The following is a 27,901-nucleotide window of genomic DNA, read 5'->3' on the forward strand; positions in this document are numbered from 1 at the left end:
TTTTTGGTTTCTTTACACGGAACGTCATGGCTCAACAAAAAAAGTATAAAATATGATGGGACGTCTCTTTCTTGGTTTAAAAAAGTTAGATGACGAACAAACACCTCTTTTCGCATACTTAACTTGCTCAGACCAACATCACAAATATGAAGATTATCATCATCGGAGCTGGAATCGCAGGCTGCACAATCTACCTTGAACTGCGGAAGCATCTTCCCAAACCACCCTCTGGAGAAGCGCACAAAATCACAATCTACGAGGCGTACGACACAAATATTGACACTACTGCTGATGATCGCGGCAATGGTCCAACCTATTCCTCCACCCTCATTGTGGGCGGCGGTCTGGGGGTTGCTGCCAACGGACTCAACGTCATCAAGCGGCTGGATGAGAACATGCTGCGTGAAATCGTCCGCGGCGGATATAGCTGTGCCACGATGAACATGAAGAGCAAAAATGGCAGAGTTCTAGCACGGATGCAGCCCGCCGGTAAGCCAGCTTTAGATGGAAAGGGACAAGGGACCATGAATACCGTTGCGTGTAGTCGCCATGGGCTGTGGCGGGAACTTCGTAAGAGGGTCCCGGACGACGATATTGTCACAAGGAGAGTTTCTGAAGTGGTCGCAAGGTCTGATGGCCTTAATGTGGTGAGTTTCGTCGATGGGAGTCCTTCTGCGGAGGCAGATCTAGTCATCGGCGCCGATGGGCTCAAGGGCCTGGCCAAGAAGGCATTGTTTCCGGGTGAAAAGACAGATCCATTCCCCCCGCATTATGAGTGAGTATTTCGCATCACTTAGTTGAAACTCGGCATCTGACAGTGTTGCAGGGGTCTTTGCGGAGTTGGTGGCTTCGCCCCTTACTCGCTCGTCAAAGGTCACGTTGAGATTGGATCGATGAACTTTGTCATGGGCGGCAACGGTTTCTTTGGGTATTTCATCGCAGAGAGCGCACTCGACGCACCCCATCGCGACTCTCCTTATCATGTTTCACCACCAGGCGAGAGCGTCGGTTGGTGGTCAACATATTCTGTCGACGAGTGTCCCGATCCAAAGTCGGTGGACAAGGAAGACATACTCAAACAGCTGCGCGAGCGTCACAAGAACTGGAAAGACCCTGTTATATGCAAAGTCCTTGAGACTTCAAAGGTGACGAGCATGTATCCTACGTGGATCGTGCCTCCGCTGCCAACGTGGGAGCGGGACGGCGTCGTCTTGGTAGGGGATGCTGCGCATGCGCTGCCCCCTACCTCCGGCCAAGGCAGCTCCCAAGCGCTGGAAGACGTCGAGTGCTTCTCTCTCTTTCTCGGCCACCACTTGGGCAAAGCCTATGAGTCTGGTGGGCATGATCCCACGGACTACAAAGAGGTCATCAGGGCGGCAGCGAAACAATACATGGATCTCCGCCAGCCTCACGTAAAGAGGATTCTCGATCACGCTCAACAGTCACAGAACCGCAAGCGCGACAAGACGGTCATCGAGGAATACATCATGTACGCCTTTATGTGGATGATAGGTAAGCAGGCCACCGAGATTGTAGCCTTTTGTCACATTTCTCTCCCTTCTCGTTTTCCCTTCTTTTTAGTGATTTAATCCTGTTGAGACACTGACACGGCACAGGGTGGTTCCCAAACGTAATGACGAAGCCGTTGAAACAGCTGGTGGAATACGATATTGCTTCCGAGGTATACAAGGTGTTACATGTCAAGTCATAAGGCTATATGCGCTCGTGTCTACTCTTGGGGCATAGGGACAACATGAGCTAGTGAAATCAGCACATACTCCGCTATTTACAGAGGTCAATGTTAGTATGTAATAGATCATCTACTCTCCGATCAACTTGCAGCTGCTAGTATAACTGCTGTACTTCCCTAATAGCATTACCTGTGGTTGCAGAGCCTGGCCCTGGTAACTCAACGCCGGGATTGTGAGTATGAATCTGGGCTCTCTTTAAACTTGGCCATTACGTTTCTTGCCTTGAGGATGTCCTTTGATATGAGTAATTACACTCAGATCTCGAAAGCAGGAGTTGCAATCACGACGCGATTCTACAGGCGCGACGGTCCTTGCAGACCTATTTGAAGAGGCCTCATGGTCAAGAAAGGCCTTTTTGCCCAGCCGTCTCCATGCTGAAACAAAAGACAAGGAATTCAGCACGCACACAAGTGGAAAATTGTTATTCAGTCCTAGTGAGGTGAGCCACAATCAAGAGTTAACCGTTCTGTACGCATGTCTGGTCAGTGTCGTACCATACACTCTATGCTTGAAAGCAAAACTTGAGCAGTGGATGTAGGACGGATTCTCTAGAACAAATATCGAAACCAGCTTTGAATCTCGGCAGGGTCAGGTCCGGAATAAGGTTGCGTCGGTCGGCAAACTCGATGAAAACGCCATTTTGGTCTTTTGTGCAACTCCTACTCTTGGACTGCGGACTACGGAGTTTAGAGTGCGGACTTGTTTTATTTTCTTTGTTTTTTTTTCTTCTCTCTCGATCAATACTCCATACACGGACGATAACGGTGAAATTAGGATTCAACGCAAAACTCCGACCCTTGATCAGCCTCGGCGCCTCATCTCCACTGACAAATCAAAAATCGCTGGCAAATGCGTGGCTTAATTGGGTAGACTTGTCAAGCTGCTCCCACGAAATACAACTCTAGGCGAAAATGAGTCCGCATCTCCAGCAGATTGCCACACTCGTGAGTCGTCGGCACTGTCGTGCAGTTGCGGGTTAGACCTTACCGGCATGATGGTTGCACCGAGACATAAGCACCGGAATGGATCTGGCCATGTAGATCCAGATGACTAAACAGAGGAGGTTCTCAAAGAAGGGAAGAGAATTGCAATGAAGACCTGCCATCGCGATACAAAAAGACAATCACGCGCAAATAGACTTTATCCTTTTGCAGCATCGAACCCGGATGTCAACTTGGCTGACGTGGAAGCTTACCTCTCCTCACCGAAACCTAAAAAGAAACCCGACGGGCCGCTCAACACTCACCTTGGCCGCGCATTAAAAACATTGCTCATTTGCATTCGCCATGGCCACGATGCAGTCTATTAACACGACGGCCTACTCGGACCCTTCCGGGTACCGGCTATCGTCTCTGCCCAAGCCCGAGGTCAGCGATCCTGGTGATGTGGTTATCCAGGTTCATGCGGCCAGCATCAACCCGATTGATGTGAAGAAAGCCGCCGGCGCCATGAAGATGGTGCTCAAGGACTCGTGAGTTGTATCCATCATTTCAAGCCCCTTTCCCATGACCACATGTGATGGCCCAATTGTCGCTTACACGTTACACGTCTCGCATAGTTTTCCATACAAGGTCGGATACGACTGCGCCGGCATCGTGCTGGCCGTTGGGGAAACCGTCACGCGAGTCAAAGTCGGCGACGAGGTGTACATCCGATTGCCTGAATCTCATCGAGGTACAGAGTCCCTCTTGACTTGGTACATCTAGTCGCCGCAGCACTACTAACTCTGGCGACACAGGATCCTGGAGTCAGTTTGCGAAATGCCCCGAGAGCTACGTGGCTCTCAAGCCGGCATCCCTGTCCTTCGAGGCAGCCGCCTCGCTTCCTCTCGCTGCCATGACGGCCTTCCAGGCCCTCAAGAAGTACGACGGCTCACTAGCCGGGAAGACGGTATTTGTACCTGCCGGCCGTGCGTATTTCCCTCCTCCCACTCCATCCCGACAAGCACGAAGCAATCCAGTATAATACGTTAGCTAACAGAGATTGCACCTTCTAGTCAGCGGGACAGGTTCCTATGCGTGCCAATTGGCCAAGAACGTGTTTGGAGCAGGCAAGGTCATTACCACCGTGTCGACATCCAAGGTAGCCAGAGTCCCCGAACTCCTTGGCCAAGGCGTCGTTGACGAAAGTATGTATTTTTTTTCACGCCTACATGTCCAACAACTTCCCAGAGAGTTGATTCTATGCCCCAAGTTTCAGTTCCAAATCCCTCCCCTCATGACGGGCCCCTTGCTGACGGGCAATTCGCACAGTCATCGACTACACCCAGGCAAACCCGGCAGCCAGCATCCCCGCCAAGTCGGTAGACTTCATGCTCGACACCACCGGCCAGGCAATGGAGTTCCTGAGCCGGATGGTCCCGGAGACAGGCCTCGTCGTCTCCATCTCCACCACGCCGTCCGGCAAGCAGATGCAGGACGCGGCCGTCACCAGGTCGTCCGACTCGGGCAAGATTCCGTTCGTAGCCTCCACCGTGCTGAACACGCTGGATTCTATGCGCAAGTGGCGCGCGAAGCGGTGGCGCGTCAGCTACGAGTACATGTTCCTGGACCCCAGCGGTGCTGACCTCGATGCGCTGCGTGAGCATGTCGCCGCCGGAAAGCTGAAGCCTGTTGTAGGACTCACGGTCAAGTTTGAGGACATCGAGGCCGTTAGGCAGGCTGCCATGACTTCATACCAGGGAAAAGGCGGCATCGGGAAGACTGTGATTAAAATGGACGTCAAGTGAGATTCTGTCAATTTCCCGAGTCTTTCTCGAATGGGCTCGCCTTGGTCATGGTCTTGTCGCGGTTAAAATCTGTTTTGCTGGGCTCCTTCACACAAAGGCTGGGTTTTTAATTTTTCATAATACCACTTATGTCCGTACAATGCGGCTAAAACCACTTGGCATTTTCGTAATTATTTCATAGTCATCGGAAAACCTTGAACATGTCGGCGCACCAACCCCTAACGTGTGGACGAGCCCCCCAAAGCATCAATAACCTCCCTCGCACCCCGAAGTCCAGAACGAACCGCGCCCTCCATATACCCCCTCCACACATCCGCCGTCTCCGTCCCAACAAAGTGAATGTTCTGAAACGGCTCATACAGCGCCTTGCCGGCCTCGCTTGTAAGCAGCCCAGGAGGCATCACAGGACTAGGCGCACCCAATGTCCAGGGGTCTTTTGTCCACTCCTTCTCGATGACGTTGACGGGATCGGGAATCCCCTCCCCCGTCGCGGTTTCAAACGCCGTCTTAAATTCCTCGAGCACAGCGGTCCGCCTCTCCTCCGCGGACAAACGAGACCAGGAGCGCCCCGTCTCTCCCGTGTGAAAGCACGTAATGCTGTATTGGCCATCTTCAGGGACACAAGTATCCCGCGTGAAGGAAATCGCAGTACCAGTAGACGTGTATACCCCCGATAGGTCGGCGGCAAGCCACCACGGTTCTGAAAATACAAGAATTGTCTTTGAGTAGTAGCCCAGCTTGGTGGATTGGCTGAGAAGCTGCTTGGGCTGCGGCAGCCTGGGGGAGAATTGGACAGTGGGGAGGAGACAGCTTGGAAGGGACATGATGACTTTCTTGGCCGTGTATTTGTCCCCGGTTTTGGATTCGACGACGCATCCTGTGGCGGACTGGGTAATGCTTGTGACTGGGCTGGAGAGTTTGACGGCACCGGGTGTCAACCCTCGTGCTATTTCAACGCTGAAACTCTGGTTTCCTGAGGCCATGGACGTTAGTTTACGTCTTGATCTTGTGACTGTGTTGATGTATACATCTACGCATGTCTTCGTTGGAGATGGGTGGCATTCTCACCTTGGCGGTTTCGTAGGTACTGCCCCCCGTTCTTCCCATCAGAAATCATGTTTGCAAGTCCGGCTGCGCGCTTGATGGTGTCCAGAAAGTACAATGCGCTGGGATAGCTGCTTTCCAACCCCACAAGTGCCTTGACCAGCTCGTTCACGAGAGTGTTTGCATCCTCGTTTTTGAACTTGTCTGCCACAAAATCGTGCAGCGACACCGAGTCGAGTGTCTCTGCGTGGGGTGTGAGGCTAGGATCGCTGGTATTGCTTTTCTCGGCAAGCTCTCCGATCTTTTGTAGAAGATGCATGAGCCGCTCGAGTTGTTCTGGCTCCAACTATGACACGCGCATGGTTAATATTACGAGATTAGGAATGCCGCGCTTTTCTTGGTATCATTGTATAACGTAAACGTACGTTTGCCAGCATTCCGTAGGGAACCTTGTCAATTTTGCCATCTGGGGCTCTGACCATTGAGTCCCCTTCATCTCGTTGCTTGACGAGATCAAAGCTGAATTCTTGGGCTAGCGAATACATTTCAGACTGGTTTGTATCGTTGATCCAAGCCGCGCCCAGGTCTACAACGCCAGTGCCCTTGGATGATGCAGGAACCGAGAGCGTCTTGCCGCCCACGCGGTCCATAGCTTCCAGGACAACATATTTCAGGCCTGCGGCGTGTATTTCTCTTGCTGCTCGGAGACCGCTTAGGCCAGCTCCAACTATTACAACGTCCAAGTTGTTGATTTGGGTTGTCGCCATGTTGAGATGTCGTGCTTGGAAAATGATTCAGGGTGTACCTCTTGGAAAAGTGAAGGACGAGTGATTGAGTTATTGTTCCAGATGTCGAGGCGAGCTGGGCAATATATAGCAGAAAATGAATGTTTTCAATGTCACCATGTCTTCAAACACGATGGTTACCACATAAAATGCCGAGAGATATCGACAATCTAGCCGCGATGTGACCGAATCGAATCGCTGGCTCCCAATTCTCGGAGCTCAAAACACCATTGTGAGCCACAGTCCACGCGTCCTAGGCAAGGATGGCAAGGGCCTAAGCACCGCCATGTATATGGATTCAGCCATGGCTCCAGCAATGACAGACACACTCACATCCTATGAGAACAGCTGATATGCATCAGCAACCTTGTTTTCGAGCCACACCAAGCGCGGCAAGAGAAAACAGTTGCCGCGCCCCTCAGATCTCACGTCGTCCCGCTTCACCCACTTACCACCCCGGGCAGCTTACTCTTAACTCTGGGGCTGAAGCTTCTCCGCATCTCATTCTTGTGCTGGATCTGAACAAGATGGACGGTATGGGCTGGGTCCATCGCCGGCCGCGGTCGCCGAGGCCTCCGGAGACTCCGGACACCAGATCGGCCAGCCAGGTTCCCCACAAAGTTCCATATCAGGCATGCGCGAACGAAGACCGGATGTACGACATGTTGTTGCCGTGAGAAGAAGTGCGACGAATCCCAGCCTCGCTGTACTGGTTGTATGAGAAACGGGCTGGGTTGCTGGCCCAAGGTTGATGAGCCTGCCAAAACCCAATGTCGGGGCAGAGAGAGACGCCAGCAGAGTCGGGGATATGCGTTCCAGACGGAAGAATATCAGACCCCGTTGCACTTGAACGTAGTTTTCTTGCTTCCCATGGAGGCAAGGACAAGTCTGACCTCGCAATCGCATCTCCTCCTCCAACACTACTTAACAGACACGGCTACCATGGTCTTCGCCGGCGTGCTGTCTCCGAACCCATTCATAACATACCTACTTCCGCTGGCGCTGACCAACCCGTTGCTCATGCATAGTATACTCACTGTCAGTGGCTCTCATCTCGCCTACAGGCTTGCGGAAGAAGCACAGGGAGCAAATTCTCCGTCCAAAGACTTAAATATAGCCAACGAAGCTTTGGTGAAGTGCATTAAGGCGTGGGCCATGGATCCGTTGCCAGATGTAGCCTCGAGCAGGGACACGGCAAGCCTCGAGGCTCGCATCTTTGACTCGGAGCAGAAGAGAAAAGCGGCAGAATGCCTACGCCAGACATTATAAATTTATGCTGCGCTGTCGCTGCTTGGTTCGTCGTCTCCTAGTGACGGTCTCAGAAGGGAGGTTCAGCAAAGGATTGACAGCACAATCCGCCTGGCGACATACCTGCGGAACTCGCCATGCTCAACAAATCTTCTATGGGCGATTTTCATTGCAGGCTCTTGCAAGGAGGATACAAAACAGCGTGAAGGACTCATTTATGGTCTCAAGAATAGCAGGTACCAAATGCAGCATCTGCGAGTTGTTCAACGAGGCTTGCAGTTGCTCTGGGCGGATGATGACACTCATGCCTATGGGCCGTTTGGTTTACGCTATGTCGCCCAGAAACATGGCCTTGGCCTGGTTATTGTGTAACTAAACAAGGCCTTCATTGAGCTGTACGTTTCTTCCAGCTTTGTATAAAGCATTACTATGGATGACCAAGAATTGAGATAGAAATCATATGCCACACTTACAGAGAGCTGACTGGCATATTCTCTCATTGAGTTGCCTGCTAGCGAAATTCGTTGATGTCGCTACAAGATCCGAACCCAGTCAATCATGCTATGGGGCCATGGCCATGTACTCGTCATGCTTTCATCAGAATACTACAGTGTAGGCGTTGCATCACTTGTTCTGTCAGAGTGTCAGCAATATCAAAAGACAACGCTGCGGGTTCCGCCGTAACTGAAGACTTGAAACATTTCATCGAGCCCAGCGAAACCAACCACCTGGTTCATATACCCGCGTGCATAAACATAGATAATTGTATATCCGCAAAGCCAAGGCATCGTGACTAGCTGTAGCTGGGGTCCCTTGTCCTCGAAGTACACACATCGGACTGTAGTCATATTATTCTTTTACACAGGACCTTGTTTGCTGATTTCACCTCTTTCAGCTGATGTTTGACGATACGTAGCTTCGGGCTGAGGTTGCAGTTCAACAATTGTGACCATCGCACTTGTCCTTGAACTACCCAGGTACCTAGGTTATGTAGCATCGTTGTTCAACGTGCCATCCTGGGGCCGAATGGCAACATTGAACCATTCACGCTTTAATGGCTCCACAACCGAAGGAATAAATAGGTCACTATCCCTTCGACAAAGCAGGCATCCCTAGCAATCTCTTTCAATAACGAGCAAGGTTGGTACGGTTGCTGGTTGGCGAAACCTTGTCTTCGGGCGAAAATGCTCTTGGGTTGTTGCCTCTAACTGCCATTCTCAGTCCAAACGGCCGGGTATCTTGTTGGTATTAGGACGAGGACCATGGACTCTGCCGGTTGTATGCAGCCTTCAGCTGGCGGGCCGAAGGCATGGAGGTTGCTGCATGCGCAGACGTACCATTACATGAAGGATTCGCGCAGGGTTTAGGGCTTGACATTTTCTAGCAATAGGACGGCCTTGTTGCAACCATGCCAAGCTTTCATGTCATGTAGACTGGCGGACTCGGGCCAGGGCTCTTCAATGCACTGACACGTGCCGGGGTCTTTTGTTTTCTTTATTTTGGGAATACTTTTTGTTACTATTGCTGGCATCATTTCTTGGGGGCGTCTTGTGCGGCACTGGCATCCGTCAGGAGTGTGGGACACTAATCCAGTCCTTCCCTTCGGACAAAATTCGGCGTTTGCTACTCGATAGGCAGAATGGCGAACGGCGAACGGCACGGTCTGGTCGTCGCCTTGCAAGGCATGAGGATCTTCTGGGTACTATCGCTTGCGTAGGGATCTCGGAGTATACCGTCAAGTTAGTTGCCTCATTCCAGACAACGGGGTTCCCAACATGTAACGCGGGGAAAGTTGAGGGGCCGAGGCCCAATGGGCGACCGGTTGAAGCCTTCTAAGTTCTAGCCCTTGCTAGCCTTTGAAGGTAGCTCCCGAAGCCGAAATGAGACGCAAGCGCTCCTCCCGCCAGTTTTTATTCTGATGGTTAGTCTGACCCAGCTCTGCGGCACCCAGTAGGCTCTAGTACTAGTAGTCTGGTACTACTAGGGGACGTTGGCCGAGCAGGGGTCCAGACGTCGCCTCGGACGGACAGCCTCGCTTGATGCCCACCAGACCCTTCCTCAGCACTGCCGGTCGATCATCACATGCGGCAACGGCAGCCGGACCAAACTAAAAAGCCATCGGCGTGGGGGAGAGACGGCTCGGAGTCGAAACACGGCAGTGACTTGTGGAATTGATTTGGGTGAGTGCGTAGTATGTGTCGCCAAATCAACCTAAAGGACGACCAAGAATCAGCGCTCGCTACTCCGTAGAAGAGATGCTCGGTCCCGCCTGCCTGAAGAAGTCAGGAGCTCTGGATATCAAATGTGACAACCATGCAAATACGAGACTTACGAAGCAAGGTCCAGGCACAAACCGACATGTATTATTCCTAGTCCAGGACACTCCAATGGCTGCGCAGCAATGACACCACAGAGGGGTTCGACCTTGGTTTTTTAAGATGACTGGTGGTAAGTGCCTAGAATATTGTCGCCGTGCTGCGTGCATGTAGATTCTGCAAGTACGGAGTACCGTACCTATCTGGAGTCCAAGCAATCAAATGGCAAGAGCGGACAGGACAGTCTTGGGCCTTGATGACAAAAAAAGGAACAAGCACTTGACTGGCCAAAGCGTCATGATGCGCTCCTGCAGGACATCAAGTCCCCGACACAAAACTTTACGTGATCCAAACTTCCCGAAGGCAAGGTCACATCTCAGCACCATCCCGTAACTACTTCATGCCGTTGTCGCAATGCCACCTGCAAGGGCACGGCACAGAATGCACGAACATGCAATCGCCTCCCGGAGCTACAAGCGATGCCCATTTTGGTTCTGCTTGCGCTGTGAGACACAAGGACCACAGGGCGGAACGGACCTGCATCACCACATTACTGCCCGTCGCCTTCATGAAACCCTCGGACCATCATCCTTGTTTGATCGAAGTTTAGGAAGCGGCGTGGCCTAGCCTGGCTACTTCTAAGTACTTAAGTACCTTACTTACTTAAGTACCTAGGTAGGTAGGTACCTAGTACCTTGAGTTAGTACTTAAGTAGTCATCGGCAAATTTGGCCACGGAAAACGTGCGCTGCGGCCGCATGGACTTTATGTACTCACCAAGCTCAACAAGCCCTACAAGACTCTGAGGACTCCGTCCACTCGGTCCCCAGCACCAACATCATCAGTCAATGATTCCGTCATCCTGCTAATAATAATAAATACTACCGAGTACCTGTCAGCGACCAAGTGGCTAGCCACTGCACTTGCTCCAGTGCCCCACAATCGGCGACAGCAGAAAAGATCACCACCCCTTGAAGCAACAACTGAGCCTGGCCACCTTGCCACTGGCGTAGCTCACCACGTACCAAGTACCCCGTTCCCCGTATGTACATGATGGACTAAGGCGGCATTCTGATTGTTACTTTTGTGTAGCATTGGCTTTGGAACCATCAAACGCCTCTGGGAGTCAGTCTTCACTTCAGTAGCAAACACAAAACCACTTTTCCACTCAACGCCACAAATGCGGTTCCCTACAGCCGGGATTATGTGGAGGCCCAGACACTGATGTGTGGAGAAACGCCATAATCCATGATCATTGACATCGGCGGACTGATAATTAGTGGCCCATGCCAGCAAGCCTCCGACTTCTTCCTTTATCATGGAATGTGGCCCGCCTCTTTCTGGAAGCTCACGAATCTTCATCATGCTGTCATTTTATCAGAAGATAGAAATTGGATGAACCGCAACCATGGTGTACGGTGGCAAGCCTTCGCGGGGCTGCCAAATGTGCAGAATTCGCAGAATTAAGGTACATACATGATTTGCCCATGCCCATACTCAACTCTTCTGCTTGTACAGTCCTGGAATAAACCAATTGGCGGGTTGTTGTCATTGCACTCGAAAAACTCGTTAACTGGTTCATAATACAGTGTGACGAAACAAAACCTACTTGCAAGCAGTGCGCAAAGGCGAGGCGCGTATGTCCCGGGTATCGAGACGTCAACCAATCTCATCCCGCTTCCGAAGGAGGTAGTGCAAGCTCACAAGTTCCGGACAAACCTCAGCAATCAGCAACACCATCACTCGCACCCAAGTCAGGAAGAAGCGACGGATTATCTTTGGAAGGCACTGGCACGCCTTCTCCACGCTCGTCTAGCGACAAGTCGATTCAAGCTCCGCCACCGCTAGCTGTAGACGAGCTTGCGTCCTGTCACTTCATTTCCAACTATGTTTTGATTCCTAAACAAGGCTTAGCAACTACTCGTGGGTTCTTGGAGTTCGTACTCCCCTTGTTAAAAACACCGGAGCCATCGCAGCACTTTCTCTATGCGTTCAAAGCATGTTCTCTAGCGTCTCTCAACAACCGTGTTGGAACTGGAAATGATTTTGACCGGGCCGCCCTGGGCTGCTACACGAAGGCTTTGGCTTGTACCTTCACAGCTTTGAAGGACCCAGTCTTGACAAAACGAGACGACACTCTGGCTGCCATCTTGCTACTTGGACTTTTTGAGAATATCACTGCAAAGACACTTGGAATGCTAGCATGGAGCTCCCACATCGAAGGTGCGATTCAGCTTGTCAAGTCCAGAGGTCAGGAGCAACTACGAAGCAAAATAGGCCTGGACCTATTCATTGCTGTCCGAACCCAGATGGTAAGTACTAGTATCGCCCGTCTTTGTTCCCAACCACTCTCCTTCTTAAAGCAACTCTAATGGGTCATGACTAGGTTATTCATTCCCTTAGTACTGGCAAACCACCAACACTCGACGTAGACTGGTGGGTCACCGATCCGGGTAGTAACGAGTATAGCATGCAGCTCCAGCAACTCAGTAGTCGTGTGGGAGAGCTCAAGAGCGAGGTCAATGCCCTTCTCGCCACAGTGACTCGCTCGTCTGAAAATATGGAGTTAATGAAAGACACGATACAAAATTGCAAGTCTCTGGACAAGGAAATCGTTACCTGGCTTCGAGAACTGCCAGAGCAATATATGTGGAAAACAGTTGCATGGGAGCCGTACAATCCAAGGTGCGATTATTCAAAGGCCGAGGTCTTTCCCGGCCGTATCGACGCCTACGTCGATTTATGGGTTGTAAACTTCTGGAATGTTATGCGTTGTATGCGTATTGTACTGGCGTCACTCACGATACGCTGCACAGCCTGGATCAACTTCCCGGCTGATTACCGTACGACTTCAGAATACGCGACGACAGTAAGAACTTGCGTTGAGGCAATTTCGGATATTATTGCCTCGGTGCCTTACCAAATGGGGCTCTTCTCAAAGCGCAAGGACTTGCGGAGTCACGCGACGCATTCCGTGTTTGGTTGCGGAGAAGACACATCAGAGAAAGGCTTAGCCGGGTATTTCTTACTTTGGCCGTTGGCCTGTATTCAGGGCCAGGATTATCTCACAGACTCTCAGAGGACTTGGGTGAAGGGACGCTTGAAGTCTATTGGCAACACTCTTGGTGTAAGATATGGCAACCTGCTGTCTCAGGTACGTAAAGCTAGTTGTTGTATCAGGACTGTCGCTACGTTCGCACTGATCGAGGCACATGACGTGTTGTAGCACTCGTATACTGACTCTCAATTAAAGTTAAACGTGCGGGTACCATCTATGCTGATTCTCCGGGACCGCCTGAAGAATGATCCTCACGAGATGCCAGCTGACATTGCAGCTATTATGGCCGGCACAGCAGCTAGCGGCGCCTCTCCTCCAAGCCCAGTCGCATCGACGGCTGGAGGAGCTATGCCACCGGGCTTACCCGGCATGTCAAACCCGGGGATATCAATCCCCGGGATGTCCGAAATACCGTCAGCTCCTGGCGCTTCAGCGGATGCTTTGGCGAATCAGGAAGCCATTCGTAAGCAGATGCTTAAGCGTCAAACGGAAGAACTGGTAACAAAGGCTGTGGAGAAACCTGGGAAGCTTGATGACTGGACGGTAAAGACGTGGCTGCAATTATAGTGTACCGATATGTTGCGTAACGGTAATAGGAGCAACAAAGTGGTGCAAGTTTACGGAGCAGATGAAATAGACTACAATATGTTTCTGGACGATGCCAGCGTTAGGCATCGGGCTGCGAGAAGGAATCAATTGTCCTAGATGTGACAAGAATCGAGAAGATGGATAGAAATATCCTGGAAGGAGGGCGTCCCACTTCTACTGCTCGTGCAATTTGAGGGATTCGATGTCTCTCGTCAAGTTTCGGCCTGCGTTTCATACACCCGCAGTTATTGACATCCATGCTAGTGTTGAACCATGACCAGTATATCAGATATTCAAAAAAGACCATGGAGTTAACGAAGCCGGCCACAAAATAATAAACAAATAAATGAAATAGTGATGGCTTTTTATTTTATTTCCACAAAGCTGCCTCAGTAATGTGCTGTTCTTTAAGTCCTGTTGCGCTGAGTAATGCTCTAGGTTAGCCCGCAAGCAACCCAAAATTAAAGTGGAGACGCAACGCGATACTCCGTAGACAGTCGAACATCAAAAAAGCTCTGCGTCACCAGCACCCTGACTTTGCAAAATGGTTTTACGAGCCATCCAAGACTTCCACTAGAGCCGAGACGGGTGAAAAATAAATCGAAATCGATCAGCAGCGTAAGAACCGTCTCGACTTTCAGCATGAGCGACGTCAAAGACATCAGCCCCGACCTGGACAGGCTGGACCGGCAGCTTGACAACCTCGAAGATGCGCTCGCGCCGTTGCTCAACAACCTCAATGAGAAGGCCTCTCAATTACCGCTCCTCGACAAGGCCAAGCTATTTTCCCTGACGGCCTATTCAATCGAATCCCTTCTCTTCTGTGAGCATGCGCCACTCGCCCTCTGTTTATGAGCGACGGGCTGTTACTGACTTGGCTGTTTAATAGCCTATCTGAGACTCCAGGGCTTAGACGCCCAGAACCATGCCGTATACGCTGAGCTGAAGCGTGTGCAGCAGTATTTCGGCAAGATCAAAGCCGCCGAGGAGCCGGAGACGCAGAGAAGCCTGGTGGTGAACCAGGAAGCCGCGGCTCGGATCTTGAAGGCCGATTTGGTACGTGGATTCACGCCCCCCTTTTATCCATGGGAAATCTGCTGGGGGAGCATACGAGAGCTGACCTCTTTTGAAATGTAGGCCGACAACAAGTCTATCAGCAGCAAGCTGGCTGAAAAGATTGCTGAAGAGCGTGCCAAGGCGCTGCTCAAGTCGGTGGAGAGCAGGAAACGACCTGCTGATGAATCGGCTGCGTCTGGGGGATCGGGCAGTGATGCGCAGGTGAACAAGAAGAGGAAGCAGAAGGGAAGGGGGAAGGGGAAGCAGAAATGATGGGGGTATCGTGGATGACATATCGTGGTGGTATGAGCCACGGAGATGTGGTGTTTGGCACTTGGTGGCTTCTTTTTCTGGAAGCGTTACTGGCTGACCGGCTGGAAACTGGGTATTTTGTTGGACACGGATGACGCTTTTGTTCCCTTTCCATCCTTGGGTTTATTATGGTCATTCATAGTCACGGAGCATGGCGTCGGGATACACTGTTTTGATTAGATGGACCTGAACAAGAATAAATGCTTGAATTCCTCGTCAAACCATGATGCTGCAACTGGAAAAACATGGTGGTTTACAAAACACCAGCAAGATGAATATAAAACAAAAGCATACAGCCCAATACTGTTTAGATTTTACGCTTGCACGATACTTGTATCATGTGTGTAATTTCATTTGACTACAGAGCGAAACAATTGAACATTAATAAAACAAAAGCAACATTGAATCGCCCATGGGCTATAAACAGCCAAGGCACGATGACTACTTAGGTACCTGGACCCCTGCCACTCTCCCGAGGCCACCCGGCCCACGCCTGCAAACCCGTCCCCTCCCATTGGCCACGTCCGCCAGCCGCTCCAGAGCATCGCCAACTCTTCTCCAAGCTTCCACTTTGCCCATTTCTCCCATTTTTATATCCCCCCCCATCCGCCACAACTCTCCTCCTCGTCCTCCTCCACCGTTCCCAACCGCCAAAAACCTCACCACCGAAGAAGATGCCTCGCAACAGATCCGTCGGCCGCGCCCCCGCGCCTTCACGGGCACCCACCCGTCCCACGGTGCCTGCCTCCAACCCCATGCCTCAGCAGCAGCGTCCTGCCACCACCATGGCCGCTCCTCCCCAGCATGCTCCCCAGCAAATGGCTCCCGCGCCGGCCGCCTCACAAGGCCCCGGGCTGTTTGGCCAGATGGCCAGCACCGCCGCGTACGTATGACCACGCCCCGGGAAAAGAATCCGACCCAGAGCAAGCGTGGTGAGGGTTGCACCCAACAAGCACGATTCACTCTCCCGCATGCACCATGAGGGATTGAAAACGACAAAAGGGAAGGGGGGTAACATGCTAACTTTGTACGTAGTGGCGTCGCCATCGGCTCATCGGTCGGCCATGCCATCGGCGGCCTCTTCTCGGGCGGCTCGTCGGAGCCCGCGCCGCAGCCGGTGCAGGCCCAGGCCTCCCAGCAGCAGCAGCAATGGGGCAACAACTGCCAGGCCGCTACGCAGCAGTTCACCAAGTGCATGGACGACAATGGCGGCAACATGCAGATTTGCAACTGGTACCTCGAGCAGCTGAAGGCTTGCCAGGCCGCTGCGAGCCAGTACTAGACGGCGTTGAAAAGGACAAAAGGAGGGGGCAAGGGAGCACGGGAAAGAGAGCACGGGGCAGTGTAACCATGAGACTTGAGGGAAACGGGTGATTTAAGCGCGTTCACGTTCGATCCGTTGGGCCGCTATGGGAGTGTACGGGATTATACAGCATCGTCATTGAGTTGGGGGTTGTCTGACAGACTTACACCGAAATGGCTCGGTGGTTCTTGTATTATAGATGGAATTGCCGCTCTGGGAGAATCCAATCACCTCTCGGTTTGCTATCTGGCTCTTTTCTGCTGTGTTGCATGGTGAATGTGTACATACTGACTGATCATACGTGCTCCAGCATATGCTGCCACCATTGCGGGCTCAGGGACGATTACGAGATGGGGTCTGCTTTGCAGATATATCCAACGCATTTCACCATTTCATGTGGCGGAATACGAAAGTTCAGCATTTTATTACTCGTGCAGAATATTGACATCTTCTGAGCTGATACACAGTATGCCTTGACTTTAATTTCAGACAGCTATTTCTCATCCTCGTCAGGTCTGGGTTCAAAGTTTAACTACGGTCGTGTTAGCCAGCACAGTTTCATCCCAGCAACATTTCTAACTTCTGCTTACCGAATTCCCATTATACAACTGGTGGTCCCGTCGCTTATCATTGGGATTCTCAAACCCCTGAACACGACCGCTCTTGGTTTGTGTAGAGGCCGAATCTAACTGTTCGCCGACTGTCTCCTGGCTGTTGTTGCCACCGCCTCTACCAAGACCGATCAAGCCGAGGACCCAGGTGAAAAAACCTAATATTGAGCCGACAATCCAAGAGAGGAGTCCTTGTGATGAGTTGTTATATGCAGAGGTATAGCTTCGGACATGGATCAAAATAAGTGTTGACGAAGGAGATAAGCCAATCTCTCCCAAAGACTTTCCCTCCTCTGTTTCGTCAATCGATTTGTTGGGCAGCGGCGTAAGCAGTTGCGTGAATGTATAGGGCAGTTCGCCGTCGGTTCTGTTCTCGTCGACCCACTTCCGAACCTCCTTCACAGGGTCCGAAGTCTTGAAACGGGATCGAATAGTCGAGCCATCAAACAGGCGGACTTGGATGGAGGCAAGACTGCTGTTCTTGGCTGCAGACGACATTGTCGATGAAGATGCGGTGCCCACTGGCAAGGAAGAGTCACTTTTTGAGTGGATTTCCTTCCTTTGCTGCTCTCGTTCGGCCGCCCGCTGGCGTCGTTCCTCTTTATCATCCTGGATACGCTTCAGGATTCGCTTCCGTTCCTCTGATTCTTGCTGTTTTTTCTTCCTGACCAAGGCCGCTTGTTTCTGCGTACTTTCGCTGGCTTCCGCGGCTGCCTTGGCCCTCCTCTTGGCCAACTCTTCCTTGGCCTTTTGTTCAGCGGCCTCTTTGGCGGCTTTTAGCCTCGCAGCTCGCTCTTCTAGGACGCGGCGTACGCTATCTGATCGCTCTACTGTTGGTGGGATTCCACTCGAGCTAGACAAGGTGGGGGACGAGGACGAAAGCGATTCGGAAGCTGGTTGCGCCGTGTGTGGTGGTGAAATATTGAACGAGTTTTGGATTCGGCGGAGGAAATCCTCTTTCGAAGTTCCGGCAGCAATGTACTCCTTGAGTTCGCCATTCTTCATGATGACGATGGTGGGTGTCTGAGGAAGAGGGAAGATTTGCGCCAGGTAGCCGAATTCTTCTGAACCGTGTGTCAACCGCAAGGCCACGGCCTGCTTGGCAATTACGTCTACCAACTTGAACGAAATGTCAACACTCGAATCAATTAAAACCCCCCCTTTTGGAAGAAAGGCATCATACTGAAGGATCCTGCAAGAACTCGTGCTCCCAAGTCTGGCTCTCGTCATTGTCATCTGGCCAGGTCAGCACGTAGCTTCGTCCATGCGTCAATGGGCGATTACCAAGCACGCTTACTCGTAACAAAGCAAAAGACGGATTTTTGCTGGCCAACAGCCGTGGAAATTCCCTCTTGGAGAGACCCTTGGTAAAACATGATGGCTAATTTCGACGGGATTCAGGCAGGCGTGCGCATGAAACACATGTGGCCATGTGGCAATGTGCGTGGGTGATGGATGCTCAACGCCACGTTTGGTGGATGAAGGAGGGCGTGAGGAAGTTCAGTTGCTGGTCAGCTCCGCAAATGGGCTATCACGAGACGAATTCAACATGCAGAAGAAATGAATAAGTACAAAAAAAAAGGCGCGTTATCCCATGGCAATACGGACGACAAATGGGTACAGGGAAACAAGCCAATGCCAACGCTGCCGCGGAAAGCTCAACCTAACATTTCGACGTCAACAGTTGAGCTCGGGCATCTGCAGTTGGGGACACGACGCTGGGTGGGCGATGAGTGGGGCAGGCGGTGAAGCTGGGATCGGCAGCCATGAGGAAGTCACCAACCCTAACCCTCCACTCCGACTCTCGGAGCTCGGCAGAAATTTCTTGGTGTGACGCATTGGAAGCCTCAAGCCACTATTTTCTCAGTGGCCTCGGACCGCTCCATTAAATCTAGGGACGATCTCTGAATCCACTAAATCTCGAGAGCTTCAATCCATCAACTCCCTCAGCCGCCCAATCTCTTCACAGCCTTCGTCGGCCGTAGTCAGCAGTAGTTTTTTGATATTGTGTATCAGTACGACCGCCATAATGTCCCTACCTGATCCTACCGAAGACCTCGACTGGGGAGGTTACCTTGGAGGCATTCATGAGATATTCCACAAGAATGCCGTGGCTCATCCTGACAGGCCGTGTGTGACAGAGACCAAGACGCCAAAGTGAGTGACGTCCCTTTGCATTAAGACAGGGCTATGTTGTTGTCAGTCACTGACAACGCATCCAGGGCGCCAACAAGAACATACACCTACCGCCAAATTGATGAGGCAAGCAACAACATCGCAAACTATTTGCGCGATGCTGGCATCCAGAATGGAGACGCAGTCATGATTTTTGCGCACCGCTCAGTTGAGTTGGTCTGTGCGTACATGGGAACCCTGGCTGCTGGTGCTATCGTCACCGTCCTCGATCCTCAATATCCCCCACAGAGACAACAAAGTATGATGTACCTCGGACGAGAACTGGAACGAGAATCAACTAACGTATCATACCAGTCTATCTTCAAGTCTCTCAGCCCAAGGCGCTGATCTCCATTCGCAAGGCTACGGAGGAGAGTGGGTAAGTGCAAACCCCCAACTCTTCCATGATCTGAGAACTCACAATATTGACATCTTGTTACATTACAGTCCTCTTGCTCCTCTGGTCCAGAAGTACATTGATGATGACCTTGCCATTAAGATCAAGATTCCAGACCTCCGCTTCGCCGACGATGGCGCGTTGACTGGCGGCGACCAAGACAGCGGCGATATCTTCGCCAACGTTAGGGAGAGGGCCTCAACACCTCCTGATGTGCTCATCGGACCCGATTCCAACTGTACGCTGTCATTTACGAGCGGAACTCAAGGTTTGCCAAAGTGCGAGCAATTCCTTTTCTTTTCTTTTTCTTTCTTTTTCGTCAAAAGTCGAGCTTTTACTAATGTTCAACAGGGGCGTGCTTGGCCGTCATTACAGCCTGGCAAAATATTTCCCATGGATGGCTGAGAAGTTCGGCCTCTCATCAGAGAGCGTGTACGCCTGTCTTTCTGGGATTGCCCATGACCCAATTCAGCGAGGTGCGAATTCGTTTGCCATGTAGTTCAAAAGCTATTACTAATTGTGGCCTCAGATATCATGACGCCCCTTTTCTTGGGCGCTCAGCTCCTGATACCCGCCAAGGAGGACATCCAGCACGAGAGGTTGAGTGAATGGATGAGAGAGTGGTCACCAACGACGACTCACCTTACGCCTGCTATGGGACAGATTCTGGTCGGTGGCGCCACAGCTCAGTTTCCCAACCTGCGCCAGGTCTTCTTCGTTGGTGACGTCCTCACCACTCGCGACTGCAAGGCCCTTCGTAAGCTTGGTCCTGCCTGCACTATCATCAACATGTACGGAACCACTGAAACTTCTCGCGCCGTGTCCTACTTTGAGGTCCCTTCCGCCGAGGAAGACCCGACAGCCCTGGATTCACTCGGCGACTCTGTTCCCGCTGGCTGGGGCATGAAGAATGTCCAGGTGCTGGTCGTGGATCGGGAAGATCGCACCAGGATCTGTCCGATTGGTGTGGTTGGAGAGATCTATATCCGCGCCGCTGGTCTTGCCGAAGGATACCTTAATGATCCTGAGAAGAACAAGGAGAAGTTCATTGACAATTGGTTCGTCGACAACAACAAGTGGGTGGAAGCAGACAAGGCCAACGACAAGGGCGAACCGTGGCGCAAGTACTACAAGGGACCGCGAGACAGACTTTACGTCACAGGGGACCTCGGAGAATATCGATCGGACGGGGCTGTGCGTGTCTCAGGCCGTATCGACTCACAAGTCAAGGTAGCTAATGATCCATTCATTCACTCGGTTTTTCAAAGCTAACTCAGCAGATCCGTGGATTCCGGGTTGAACTTAACGAGATTGATGCGAACCTCGGTGGCAGTCCTCTGATCCGAGACTGCAAGACCCTGGTTCGAAGAGATCGTAACGAGGAGCCGACGCTCGTCAGCTACATCGTGCCTGAAATCGCTGAATGGAAGCGCTGGCTTGAGACTCAGGGCCTCCAGGATATCGAAGAGGAGGGTGTGGAAATGGGACCCTGTATTGTCTACCTCAAGAAGAGGTTCCGCCGTATCCAGGCCGAGGTGCGAGACCACCTCAAGTCTCGCTTACCAGCGCACTCGGTTCCCTCGATCTACATTGTGTTACAGAAGCTGCCTCTCAACCCGAACGGAAAGGTTGACTCTCCTAATCTACCTTTCCCCGATGCCTCTCTCATGATGGAGGATGCCTCAGAGGAGGATCTGAAGAGCTGGGAGAGCCTATCCGACACTGAGAAGACTATTGCGACACAATGGTCAACTCTGATCCCGGGTCTAAATGCCCAGACCGTCAGGTATGCCTCTGCTGATGATTCACTTCTCTACAAAGTTCAAACACTGACCCTCGATTCTTAGGCCAGACTCCAGTTTCTTCGACTGCGGTGGTCACAGTCTTCTTGCCCAGCAGCTCCTGCTTGACATTCGCAAGAACCTGGGCGTCGACATCACCATCGGTGTCCTCTATGCAAACCCTACTCTTCGCGGCCTGAGCACCCAAGTCGACCGTCTTCGCAGCGGCCAGGCCGTTACAGTCGACCATTCTGACGATACTGTCTACTCTAACTCCCTCGATGAACTTACCAAGACCCTGGATGCAAAGTACCAGAGCGCGGATCCCGATGCTCTGAGCCCTTCCAACAGCACCACTTTCTTCCTTACCGGTGCTACTGGCTTTCTCGGCGCATACCTAGCCAAGGACATACTAGAAAGGAAGAACACCAAGCTTATCGCCCATATCCGTGGAGCCAAGGACCTGAAGTTCGCCAAGGAGCGTCTTGTAAGGTCCCTTAAGGGCTACAGTCTCTGGCAAGACTCCTGGGCCAATAGGATCTCCTGCGTTATTGGTGATCTCTCTAAGCCTCATCTTGGCCTCGATGATGCTAGCTGGAAGCATGTCGCTAATACAGCTGATGTATTTATCCACAATGCTGCGTATGTCCACTGGATTGCTCGTTACGAGCAGATGATGCGTCCTAATGTTCTCTCTACTATCGACGCTATGAAGCTCTGCAACGAGGGCAAGCCTAAGCTCTTCACCTTTGTATCCTCGACTTCCACCCTCGACACAGACTACTATATTAACCTATCCAACGCTCAGACTGCTACCGGCCGCAGCGCCATCCTCGAGTCCGACGCCATGACTGGTAGCCGCACCGGTCTTGGCACCGGCTACGGTCAAACGAAGTGGGTGTCTGAGCAACTCGTCCGCGAGGCCGGCCGCCGTGGTCTCCGCGGCGCAGTCGTCCGACCAGGCTATATCCTTGGCAGCCGCAATGGCGGTGTCTCCAACACAGATGATTTTCTTATTCGCCTCTGCAAGGGCTGTGTCCAACTCGGTGCTCGTCCTCGCATTGTCAACTCGGTCAACGCCGTCCCTGTCGACCACGTCGCTCGCGTTGTTGTCGCTTCGGCGCTGAACCCCCTTCCCGGCGTTAACGTTGTGCACGTTACTGCCCACCCGCGTCTGCGGATGAACGAGTTCCTCTCTGTACTAAACTACTATGGTTACGAGGTGCCCGAGGTCGACTACGATGACTGGAAAAAGCAGCTGGAGGAGTTTGTCTCAGCTGGACCCGTCGAGAAGGATCAGGAGCAAAGCGCGCTAATGCCGCTGTTCCACATGGCTACGTCAAACCTCCCGAGCACCACTCGTGCTCCTGAGCTGGATGATAGAAACGCCGTGGCTATTCTCAAGGCTGATGCAGAGCGCTGGACAGGCGTCGATGATAGTGCGGGAGAGGGCATCACTCGTGAGGATATCGGTAGGTATCTCCGGTACCTCGTTGAGATCAAGTTCATGGCCGCACCCACGGGTAGAGGTCGTGAGTTGCCCGCGATTGACACCTCGATCGCCGAGGCGCAGGCACAGTGGGGAGTCGGTGGTCGCGGGGGTGCTTCTTGAGAAGGCTCTTTTGGCTAGAGATATGAGGCTGTGTTTTGTTGATAAAAATGTTTGCATGTTCAAAGGGGGTGTGACTTGGAAAACAAATTAGGGGGGCGCTCACGTGTAGAACACGAGCATAGGACAGCATTTGTCATAAGGAGGAATTGAGTACATCCAGAGATGGCAACACCCGGGAAAGAGCAATATAATGGTTGCGGTTTGACGGCAGGCGACTGTTCAGTCGCTCATGAGACCGGGTACATTGACAGCTGATTCTCGGATCAAGGGCCATCAGATACCTTGCTCCCTGCTGCACCTCAAGATCCAAATAAAATAAGCTCATCACAGGCTTGTGTTTGTAATACCTCGGGATCATTGCAGATCAGATACTTTAAAACCTCTGGTTACATTTCACATTCGGACCATAGACAATGTCGGGAGTTGGCGATGCATGACCAAGGGAATGACGGGTATATACAATAAATAGAATACATCAAATCAGGTCTCATCAACCTCGATACAAGATACATGCACCATATAATCAGTGAATAAGGGAGTCCATGTACTTATATATAAACTGCAAACTGGGGCCTACTCAAAGCTGTCAGCCGATCCGATCCGTCGCCGGCCATCCTTGTGGGGCCAAGCTCAAACACCACGACGTCAGCCGCCGCAGAAAGCTCATCCATCGTCCCCTCGACACGCCACTCCGTCACATTCAACGCCGTAGAGGCCGCACCTCACAACATGAACTGCCCGAGCAGTTTCCAGCGAGGCCTTCGCGCGGGCAGCATCCCCCCACGGCTCAGCCAACCCACAGCCCTCGCGACACGCCGCCCCCCAACAAGGCCAATCCACCATCGCCATCGCCAACTGACCACGACTCCCCGGCGCCGCCTCGCAGACAAGCAAGCCGCCGACGACCCGGGCTTCACATCCATCCTCGACGCGCCGCCGCAAATCGTCCGCGCCGGCAAACGCCACGGCCCGGGCATCATCCTCCTGGCCCTCATCCCCATCACGGCCTTCGCCCTCGGGACGTGGCAGGTCCAGCGCCTCGGGTGGAAGACAGACCTCATCGCCAAGCTGGAGGACCGCCTCGTCCGCGACCCCCTCCCGCTCCCGCCGTCCGTCGACCCCTCCGCCGTGCACGACTTCGACTACCGCCGCGTCCGCGCGACCGGCACCTTCCGCCACGACCAGGAGATGCTCATCGGGCCCCGCATGCGCGACGGCAAGGACGGCTACATGGTCGTCACGCCGCTCGAGCGCGACGGCGGCACCACCGTCCTCGTCAACAGGGGCTGGATCAGCAAGGCGCACCGCGACCAGCGCTCCCGCCCCGACAGCCTGCCCACGGGGCAGGTCACCGTCCAGGGACTGCTGCGCGAGCCCTGGAAGAAGAACATGTTTACGCCCGAGAACCGGCCCGACCGGGGCATGTTCTACTTCCCAGACGTCAAGCAGATGGCCGAGCTGACGGGCAGCCAGCCGGTTTGGATCGAGGTGACAATGGGTATGTCGTGAGAGTTCCCAACCCCCATGCGTGAGCCACTGGGGGGAACGGCGCTTGCTGAGTCGCTAACTGGACAAAGAACCCGAGTTTATGCGAATGATGGACTTTGAGGCAAGGGGCATTCCCTACGGGCGACCGGCAGAGGTCAACTTGAGGAATAATCACGCACAGTACATTTTTACATGGTACGCCGCACAATGTGATACTGTTTCTTTTTCCCTTTTCCGGTACGAAACTCGTGGTACCATCATCGTTGCTGACATTGTGTAGGTATGGCTTATCTGTTGCCACCGCAATCATGTTGTACATGGTTCTCAAAAAGCCTGCATCCAGCATTACACGCCGTGTCCAAGCTACTAAAAAATTCTAGCAGTAGCAGTATGGGTATTCTTGTAACATTAGCCAAAGCAAAAAAAGCCACGTGTCGGTACATCATAAACAGAGCATACACCCTTCAATAATACTGTAATATACAGACCCAAGTCTGGGCTCAGGACATCTCAGAGCTAGCCTCGGTTGTTTCATCATCTCGTAATCTTTTGCGGCGTGCGCCTACACTTTGTATAGGCATCCTCAACTCTTGCAGCAACTCCCTCGGTAAATGTCTCTGCGCGAGTGAGAACATGGTGCTATCCGAAGTAATTTGACGTTGTCTGTACACTGTTAGAAATCGTTCCAAATGGAAGCAAATTTTCGACACTGTGCCTAACTTACCGCCTCATCAAGGTAGCCATGTCACTCTCCTCGATAGTTTTCCGTTTTGCGTGGTTTGCGTAAGCACCCAAGTCATCACCCAGCTGTTCAAAGAACCACTCTGAGGCTTGGGTCAGCGCGGTGAGGGTATCAGCCGATACCCGAGGGTTACTGAGACCCGAAGATTGGAGGGCTGTTTGGGCTACTCTCTTGACAAATGTTGGCGGCAGCGCAGGGTATTCTATACCATGTTTTGACACCCTTCGTTGGCGCTTCTTGGGCTTTAATCTCTCCCTTGAGGGTTTTGCCGCAGATGAGGGTTCGACTGGTTCCTCCTCATCCACGGATTGCTCCTCAATTTCTTCCATGTATGGTTCAAAGTCGTCATCTTCATCACCCCCCCCAACAGGTTCTGGCTCCTCCGTTTGCATGATTGGAACCGGGTCGGGGTCGTTATAAACGTCAACCATATTGTCGCTTGCGCCGTCATTGGGGCCGGACGGCCTTGTCGGAGTGACGTCTCCGATGCCGCCTTGATTGGCGGCATTGTTTGCCCTTGTCTCAGCTATGGATTCTTCAACCATAAGGGGAGATGTACCACCGCCATCTGCGGGCGGCTCCGACATCATGAAGGTTGTTTCTTCCGCACCAGGGGGTATTTGCAGTCCAAACTCACTCCCTCGCCCAGTGACTGTATTTCGCCTTGATTCGTCATCAATTCTAATTCGTGTCAGCAGTCTCATTCACAGACACCAAAAAAAAAGGAAAGGAAAGGAAAGGAAGGGAAGAGAAAATAGCCAGCAAGCTACATACCGAGTAATTGTTTGGTTGCCACTTGCAATCGCCTGAGCTCGAATGTTGTCTAGCAACGAGCCAGGGAAAAAATCCGATACCCTCCCCATATCCCCAGTGACTTCATTGGGATCAAAAGCATCACTGTCAAAGCCGCCGCCAAAATCAGGCCCCGAAAGTCTGCTCGGCTGCTCACTATAAGCTCGCCGAGGTTTTTCAACAATTGGGAGAGTGTGTTCTGATTCCAAACCCGAAGAGCGCGGTGGTATCAAGTCAGAATCGTCGTCCTGATCAATTGGCAGCGACAGACGTGGTCTGGGCAAGTCAGCATCGTCGTCATCCTCCTCTTGAATGGGCGCAAAACTCGAGCGCTTATCCTGCGGCGGGGACGACGACACAATGGGCTTGCTACCGGTTGCCAATACTCCAGCCAGGCGTCCCAAAAGACCCATCGGGGTTTCCCTCTGGTCTACCAGGCTTTGGCGCCTAATCTTTCCCGGAGTGAGCAGGGCATTGCGACGCTGGTCGAGGGCCTGGCGCGCAGCTTTCGCATGGGGCGTTGGTGCATTGTTGCGATGCCCTCCGGATGCTGAGACGCCGCGTCGGACAGAGTTGAGGAATTCCCGGGTGGAAGTGCGGTTAAGAGGCGTATGAACAGCGGAACGGTGTGATGAGGGCGGATCGGCGCTGACAGCGCGACGGGCATTTGGGGTTCGGGCTGCGGCAGGCGTTCGTGATGGAGTCTTGGTACGCGAAGAATCTACATTTTGGGGGGACGACTCGATTGAGTCCATGGTGGGCCAGGCCGATGCAGTTGGCATAAGCAGACGGCCATGTCCCAGGAACAGGAGGTTGTTGTTGATGGCGGATGTGCGGATGGTGGATGGTGGATGGTGGATGCAAGACGCGGAGACGACGTGACGTTTGAGTAAGTGGGCTCCAAGACCAGATGCAACTTGACAGTTAGTCCTCCGTACTCCGTAGTTACTACTAACTAGCCACGACAGGCGGGGCACTTGCCGTGCCTGCGTGGGTACCTGCCCAGGTGGGTACCTCTAACCAACAATGAAGGTTCAACGTTGGTTCCTGCCTTCAATGTTGCCTGCCCGGGGCCTGCAGCTTGGCCCTGCTGCCCTGTCAGAAACGACGACAAACTCGGCTTGCTATTTTTATCAACCTCAAACTCACTCGATAATTCATCCATTTGCCGCCCTCATCAGCCGTACCCCAGGATTCAATGCTCATACCGCTATGGAGCTTGGGGCACTCAAGCTTACTGTACATCTGATTATTTGCCATTCTGCAAGCTGAAATAGGAGGTGTGCCAGCCATAGATGACTCTTCAGGCTGAGCATATGGTTTCAGTGGTACATTCAACGTTGTACCGGGCTTCCGCAAGAAAGGCATGATTGTTATTATTAGCAGCAGATTTCCCTCGTTAATCCCAGGCACTGCAGCCTCGACACATCAGGGAGCGGACCAGGGCCGGCGGCAAAGTCCAGTTTGTTCGGCACACAACTGTGATATTCTCCATCCACCACCCGCAAGACCGTTTTTAGGCGCTCGCCCCTTGCCACGGATCGATCAGTCTATACGTTCAGGTGAGAGCTGATATATCCCCAAGCGACGATCAATTTCCCTTCCGGCTTTTACGGAACTGCTCTGGGCGTACACTCCTGCAGAAGGAGGCTGGGATTGGACTTGTCTACACGCTGCCATAGTTTCTTGCGGATCTTATAGTTGTAGAGATGTAGAAAAGACCCTTGAAGCCAGATACGAGGTCTACTCCTTGGACAGTCTCAAATGGACACCACTACATTTTCGGTATTGAAACAAAACATTCCAGTTGTTGGCCAACTTCTTCGACACAGTGACAAAACAGAACATCAGACTCCGCCACAGCTTACGATTCAACAGCGTGACCATCGAACAGCATTGAAGCCTTTTTCGAGAAGCGGGCAAGTCCTTTGTGATATATCTGCCGCTTATTAGAGATCGATATTGCCCAGCGCTTTTGATAGACATCTTGAAATCGCCGCAGGAGAACTTCCGACCGAGTTGAAACAACTGGAATATGATATCGGAAGGTAGTATGATTCTCTGCCGCTGAAGATTCCCACTCGTACTCAAAAATACCACCACTATGATTTCCCGC

General features: G+C 52.3%; 11 protein-coding genes across 11 annotated transcripts; 8 read left to right on the top strand and 3 right to left on the bottom strand.

The window, feature by feature from the left end:
• Nucleotides 1-146: 146 nt before the first annotated feature.
• On the top strand, nucleotides 147-1,711 carry G6M90_00g089710 (uncharacterized protein; the record flags this gene model as incomplete). Its single annotated transcript, XM_014686146.1, has 3 exons — nucleotides 147-775; nucleotides 827-1,512; nucleotides 1,617-1,711. 3 exons carry the CDS (start codon nucleotides 147-149, stop codon nucleotides 1,709-1,711), a joined length of 1,410 nt encoding a protein of 469 aa, XP_014541632.1.
• A 1,326-nt stretch (nucleotides 1,712-3,037) lies between these two features.
• Nucleotides 3,038-4,479, top strand: RTN4IP1 (Reticulon-4-interacting protein 1; the record flags this gene model as incomplete). Its single annotated transcript, XM_014686147.1, has 5 exons — nucleotides 3,038-3,222; nucleotides 3,310-3,425; nucleotides 3,490-3,660; nucleotides 3,748-3,879; nucleotides 4,004-4,479. 5 exons carry the CDS (start codon nucleotides 3,038-3,040, stop codon nucleotides 4,477-4,479), a joined length of 1,080 nt encoding a protein of 359 aa, XP_014541633.1.
• A 218-nt stretch (nucleotides 4,480-4,697) lies between these two features.
• G6M90_00g089730 (uncharacterized protein) lies at nucleotides 4,698-6,290 on the bottom strand (the record flags this gene model as incomplete). Its single annotated transcript, XM_014686148.1, has 3 exons — nucleotides 4,698-5,452; nucleotides 5,548-5,869; nucleotides 5,949-6,290. 3 exons carry the CDS (start codon nucleotides 6,288-6,290, stop codon nucleotides 4,698-4,700), a joined length of 1,419 nt encoding a protein of 472 aa, XP_014541634.1.
• A 960-nt stretch (nucleotides 6,291-7,250) lies between these two features.
• G6M90_00g089740 (uncharacterized protein) lies at nucleotides 7,251-7,577 on the top strand (the record flags this gene model as incomplete). The annotated part of the gene is made up of 1 exon (XM_066131362.1): nucleotides 7,251-7,577. One exon carries the CDS (start codon nucleotides 7,251-7,253, stop codon nucleotides 7,575-7,577), a length of 327 nt encoding a protein of 108 aa, XP_065987459.1.
• Nucleotides 7,578-11,278: 3,701 nt separating this feature from the next.
• On the top strand, nucleotides 11,279-13,495 carry G6M90_00g089750 (uncharacterized protein; the record flags this gene model as incomplete). Its single annotated transcript, XM_014686149.1, has 4 exons — nucleotides 11,279-11,338; nucleotides 11,460-12,182; nucleotides 12,257-13,024; nucleotides 13,124-13,495. The coding sequence occupies 4 exons, from the start codon at nucleotides 11,279-11,281 to the stop codon at nucleotides 13,493-13,495; spliced, it is 1,923 nt and encodes a 640-aa protein (XP_014541635.1).
• Nucleotides 13,496-14,158: 663 nt separating this feature from the next.
• Nucleotides 14,159-14,845, top strand: G6M90_00g089760 (uncharacterized protein; the record flags this gene model as incomplete). The annotated part of the gene is made up of 3 exons (XM_014686150.1): nucleotides 14,159-14,339; nucleotides 14,406-14,572; nucleotides 14,654-14,845. The coding sequence occupies 3 exons, from the start codon at nucleotides 14,159-14,161 to the stop codon at nucleotides 14,843-14,845; spliced, it is 540 nt and encodes a 179-aa protein (XP_014541636.1).
• Nucleotides 14,846-15,558: 713 nt separating this feature from the next.
• Nucleotides 15,559-16,166, top strand: har-1 (Hemiasterlin resistant protein 1; the record flags this gene model as incomplete). Its single annotated transcript, XM_014686151.1, has 2 exons — nucleotides 15,559-15,767; nucleotides 15,920-16,166. The coding sequence occupies 2 exons, from the start codon at nucleotides 15,559-15,561 to the stop codon at nucleotides 16,164-16,166; spliced, it is 456 nt and encodes a 151-aa protein (XP_014541637.1).
• Nucleotides 16,167-16,680: 514 nt separating this feature from the next.
• On the bottom strand, nucleotides 16,681-18,174 carry UBX7 (UBX domain-containing protein 7; the record flags this gene model as incomplete). Its single annotated transcript, XM_014686152.1, has 4 exons — nucleotides 16,681-16,719; nucleotides 16,778-17,917; nucleotides 17,982-18,034; nucleotides 18,096-18,174. The coding sequence occupies 4 exons, from the start codon at nucleotides 18,172-18,174 to the stop codon at nucleotides 16,681-16,683; spliced, it is 1,311 nt and encodes a 436-aa protein (XP_014541638.1).
• A 653-nt stretch (nucleotides 18,175-18,827) lies between these two features.
• On the top strand, nucleotides 18,828-22,763 carry lys2 (L-2-aminoadipate reductase large subunit; the record flags this gene model as incomplete). The annotated part of the gene is made up of 8 exons (XM_014686153.1): nucleotides 18,828-18,955; nucleotides 19,021-19,232; nucleotides 19,289-19,352; nucleotides 19,421-19,648; nucleotides 19,722-19,846; nucleotides 19,900-20,600; nucleotides 20,651-21,156; nucleotides 21,218-22,763. 8 exons carry the CDS (start codon nucleotides 18,828-18,830, stop codon nucleotides 22,761-22,763), a joined length of 3,510 nt encoding a protein of 1,169 aa, XP_014541639.1.
• Nucleotides 22,764-23,492: 729 nt separating this feature from the next.
• Nucleotides 23,493-24,631, top strand: shy1 (Cytochrome oxidase assembly protein shy1; the record flags this gene model as incomplete). The annotated part of the gene is made up of 3 exons (XM_014686154.1): nucleotides 23,493-24,261; nucleotides 24,341-24,446; nucleotides 24,532-24,631. The coding sequence occupies 3 exons, from the start codon at nucleotides 23,493-23,495 to the stop codon at nucleotides 24,629-24,631; spliced, it is 975 nt and encodes a 324-aa protein (XP_014541640.1).
• Nucleotides 24,632-24,751: 120 nt separating this feature from the next.
• On the bottom strand, nucleotides 24,752-26,540 carry cnp20 (Inner kinetochore subunit cnp20; the record flags this gene model as incomplete). Its single annotated transcript, XM_014686155.1, has 3 exons — nucleotides 24,752-24,914; nucleotides 24,976-25,674; nucleotides 25,768-26,540. The coding sequence occupies 3 exons, from the start codon at nucleotides 26,538-26,540 to the stop codon at nucleotides 24,752-24,754; spliced, it is 1,635 nt and encodes a 544-aa protein (XP_014541641.1).
• Nucleotides 26,541-27,901: the final 1,361 nt, after the last annotated feature.

The sequence above is a fragment of the Metarhizium brunneum genome, chromosome 5, assembly GCF_013426205.1.
Source record: "Metarhizium brunneum chromosome 5, complete sequence".
NCBI lineage: Eukaryota > Fungi > Ascomycota > Sordariomycetes > Hypocreales > Clavicipitaceae > Metarhizium > Metarhizium brunneum.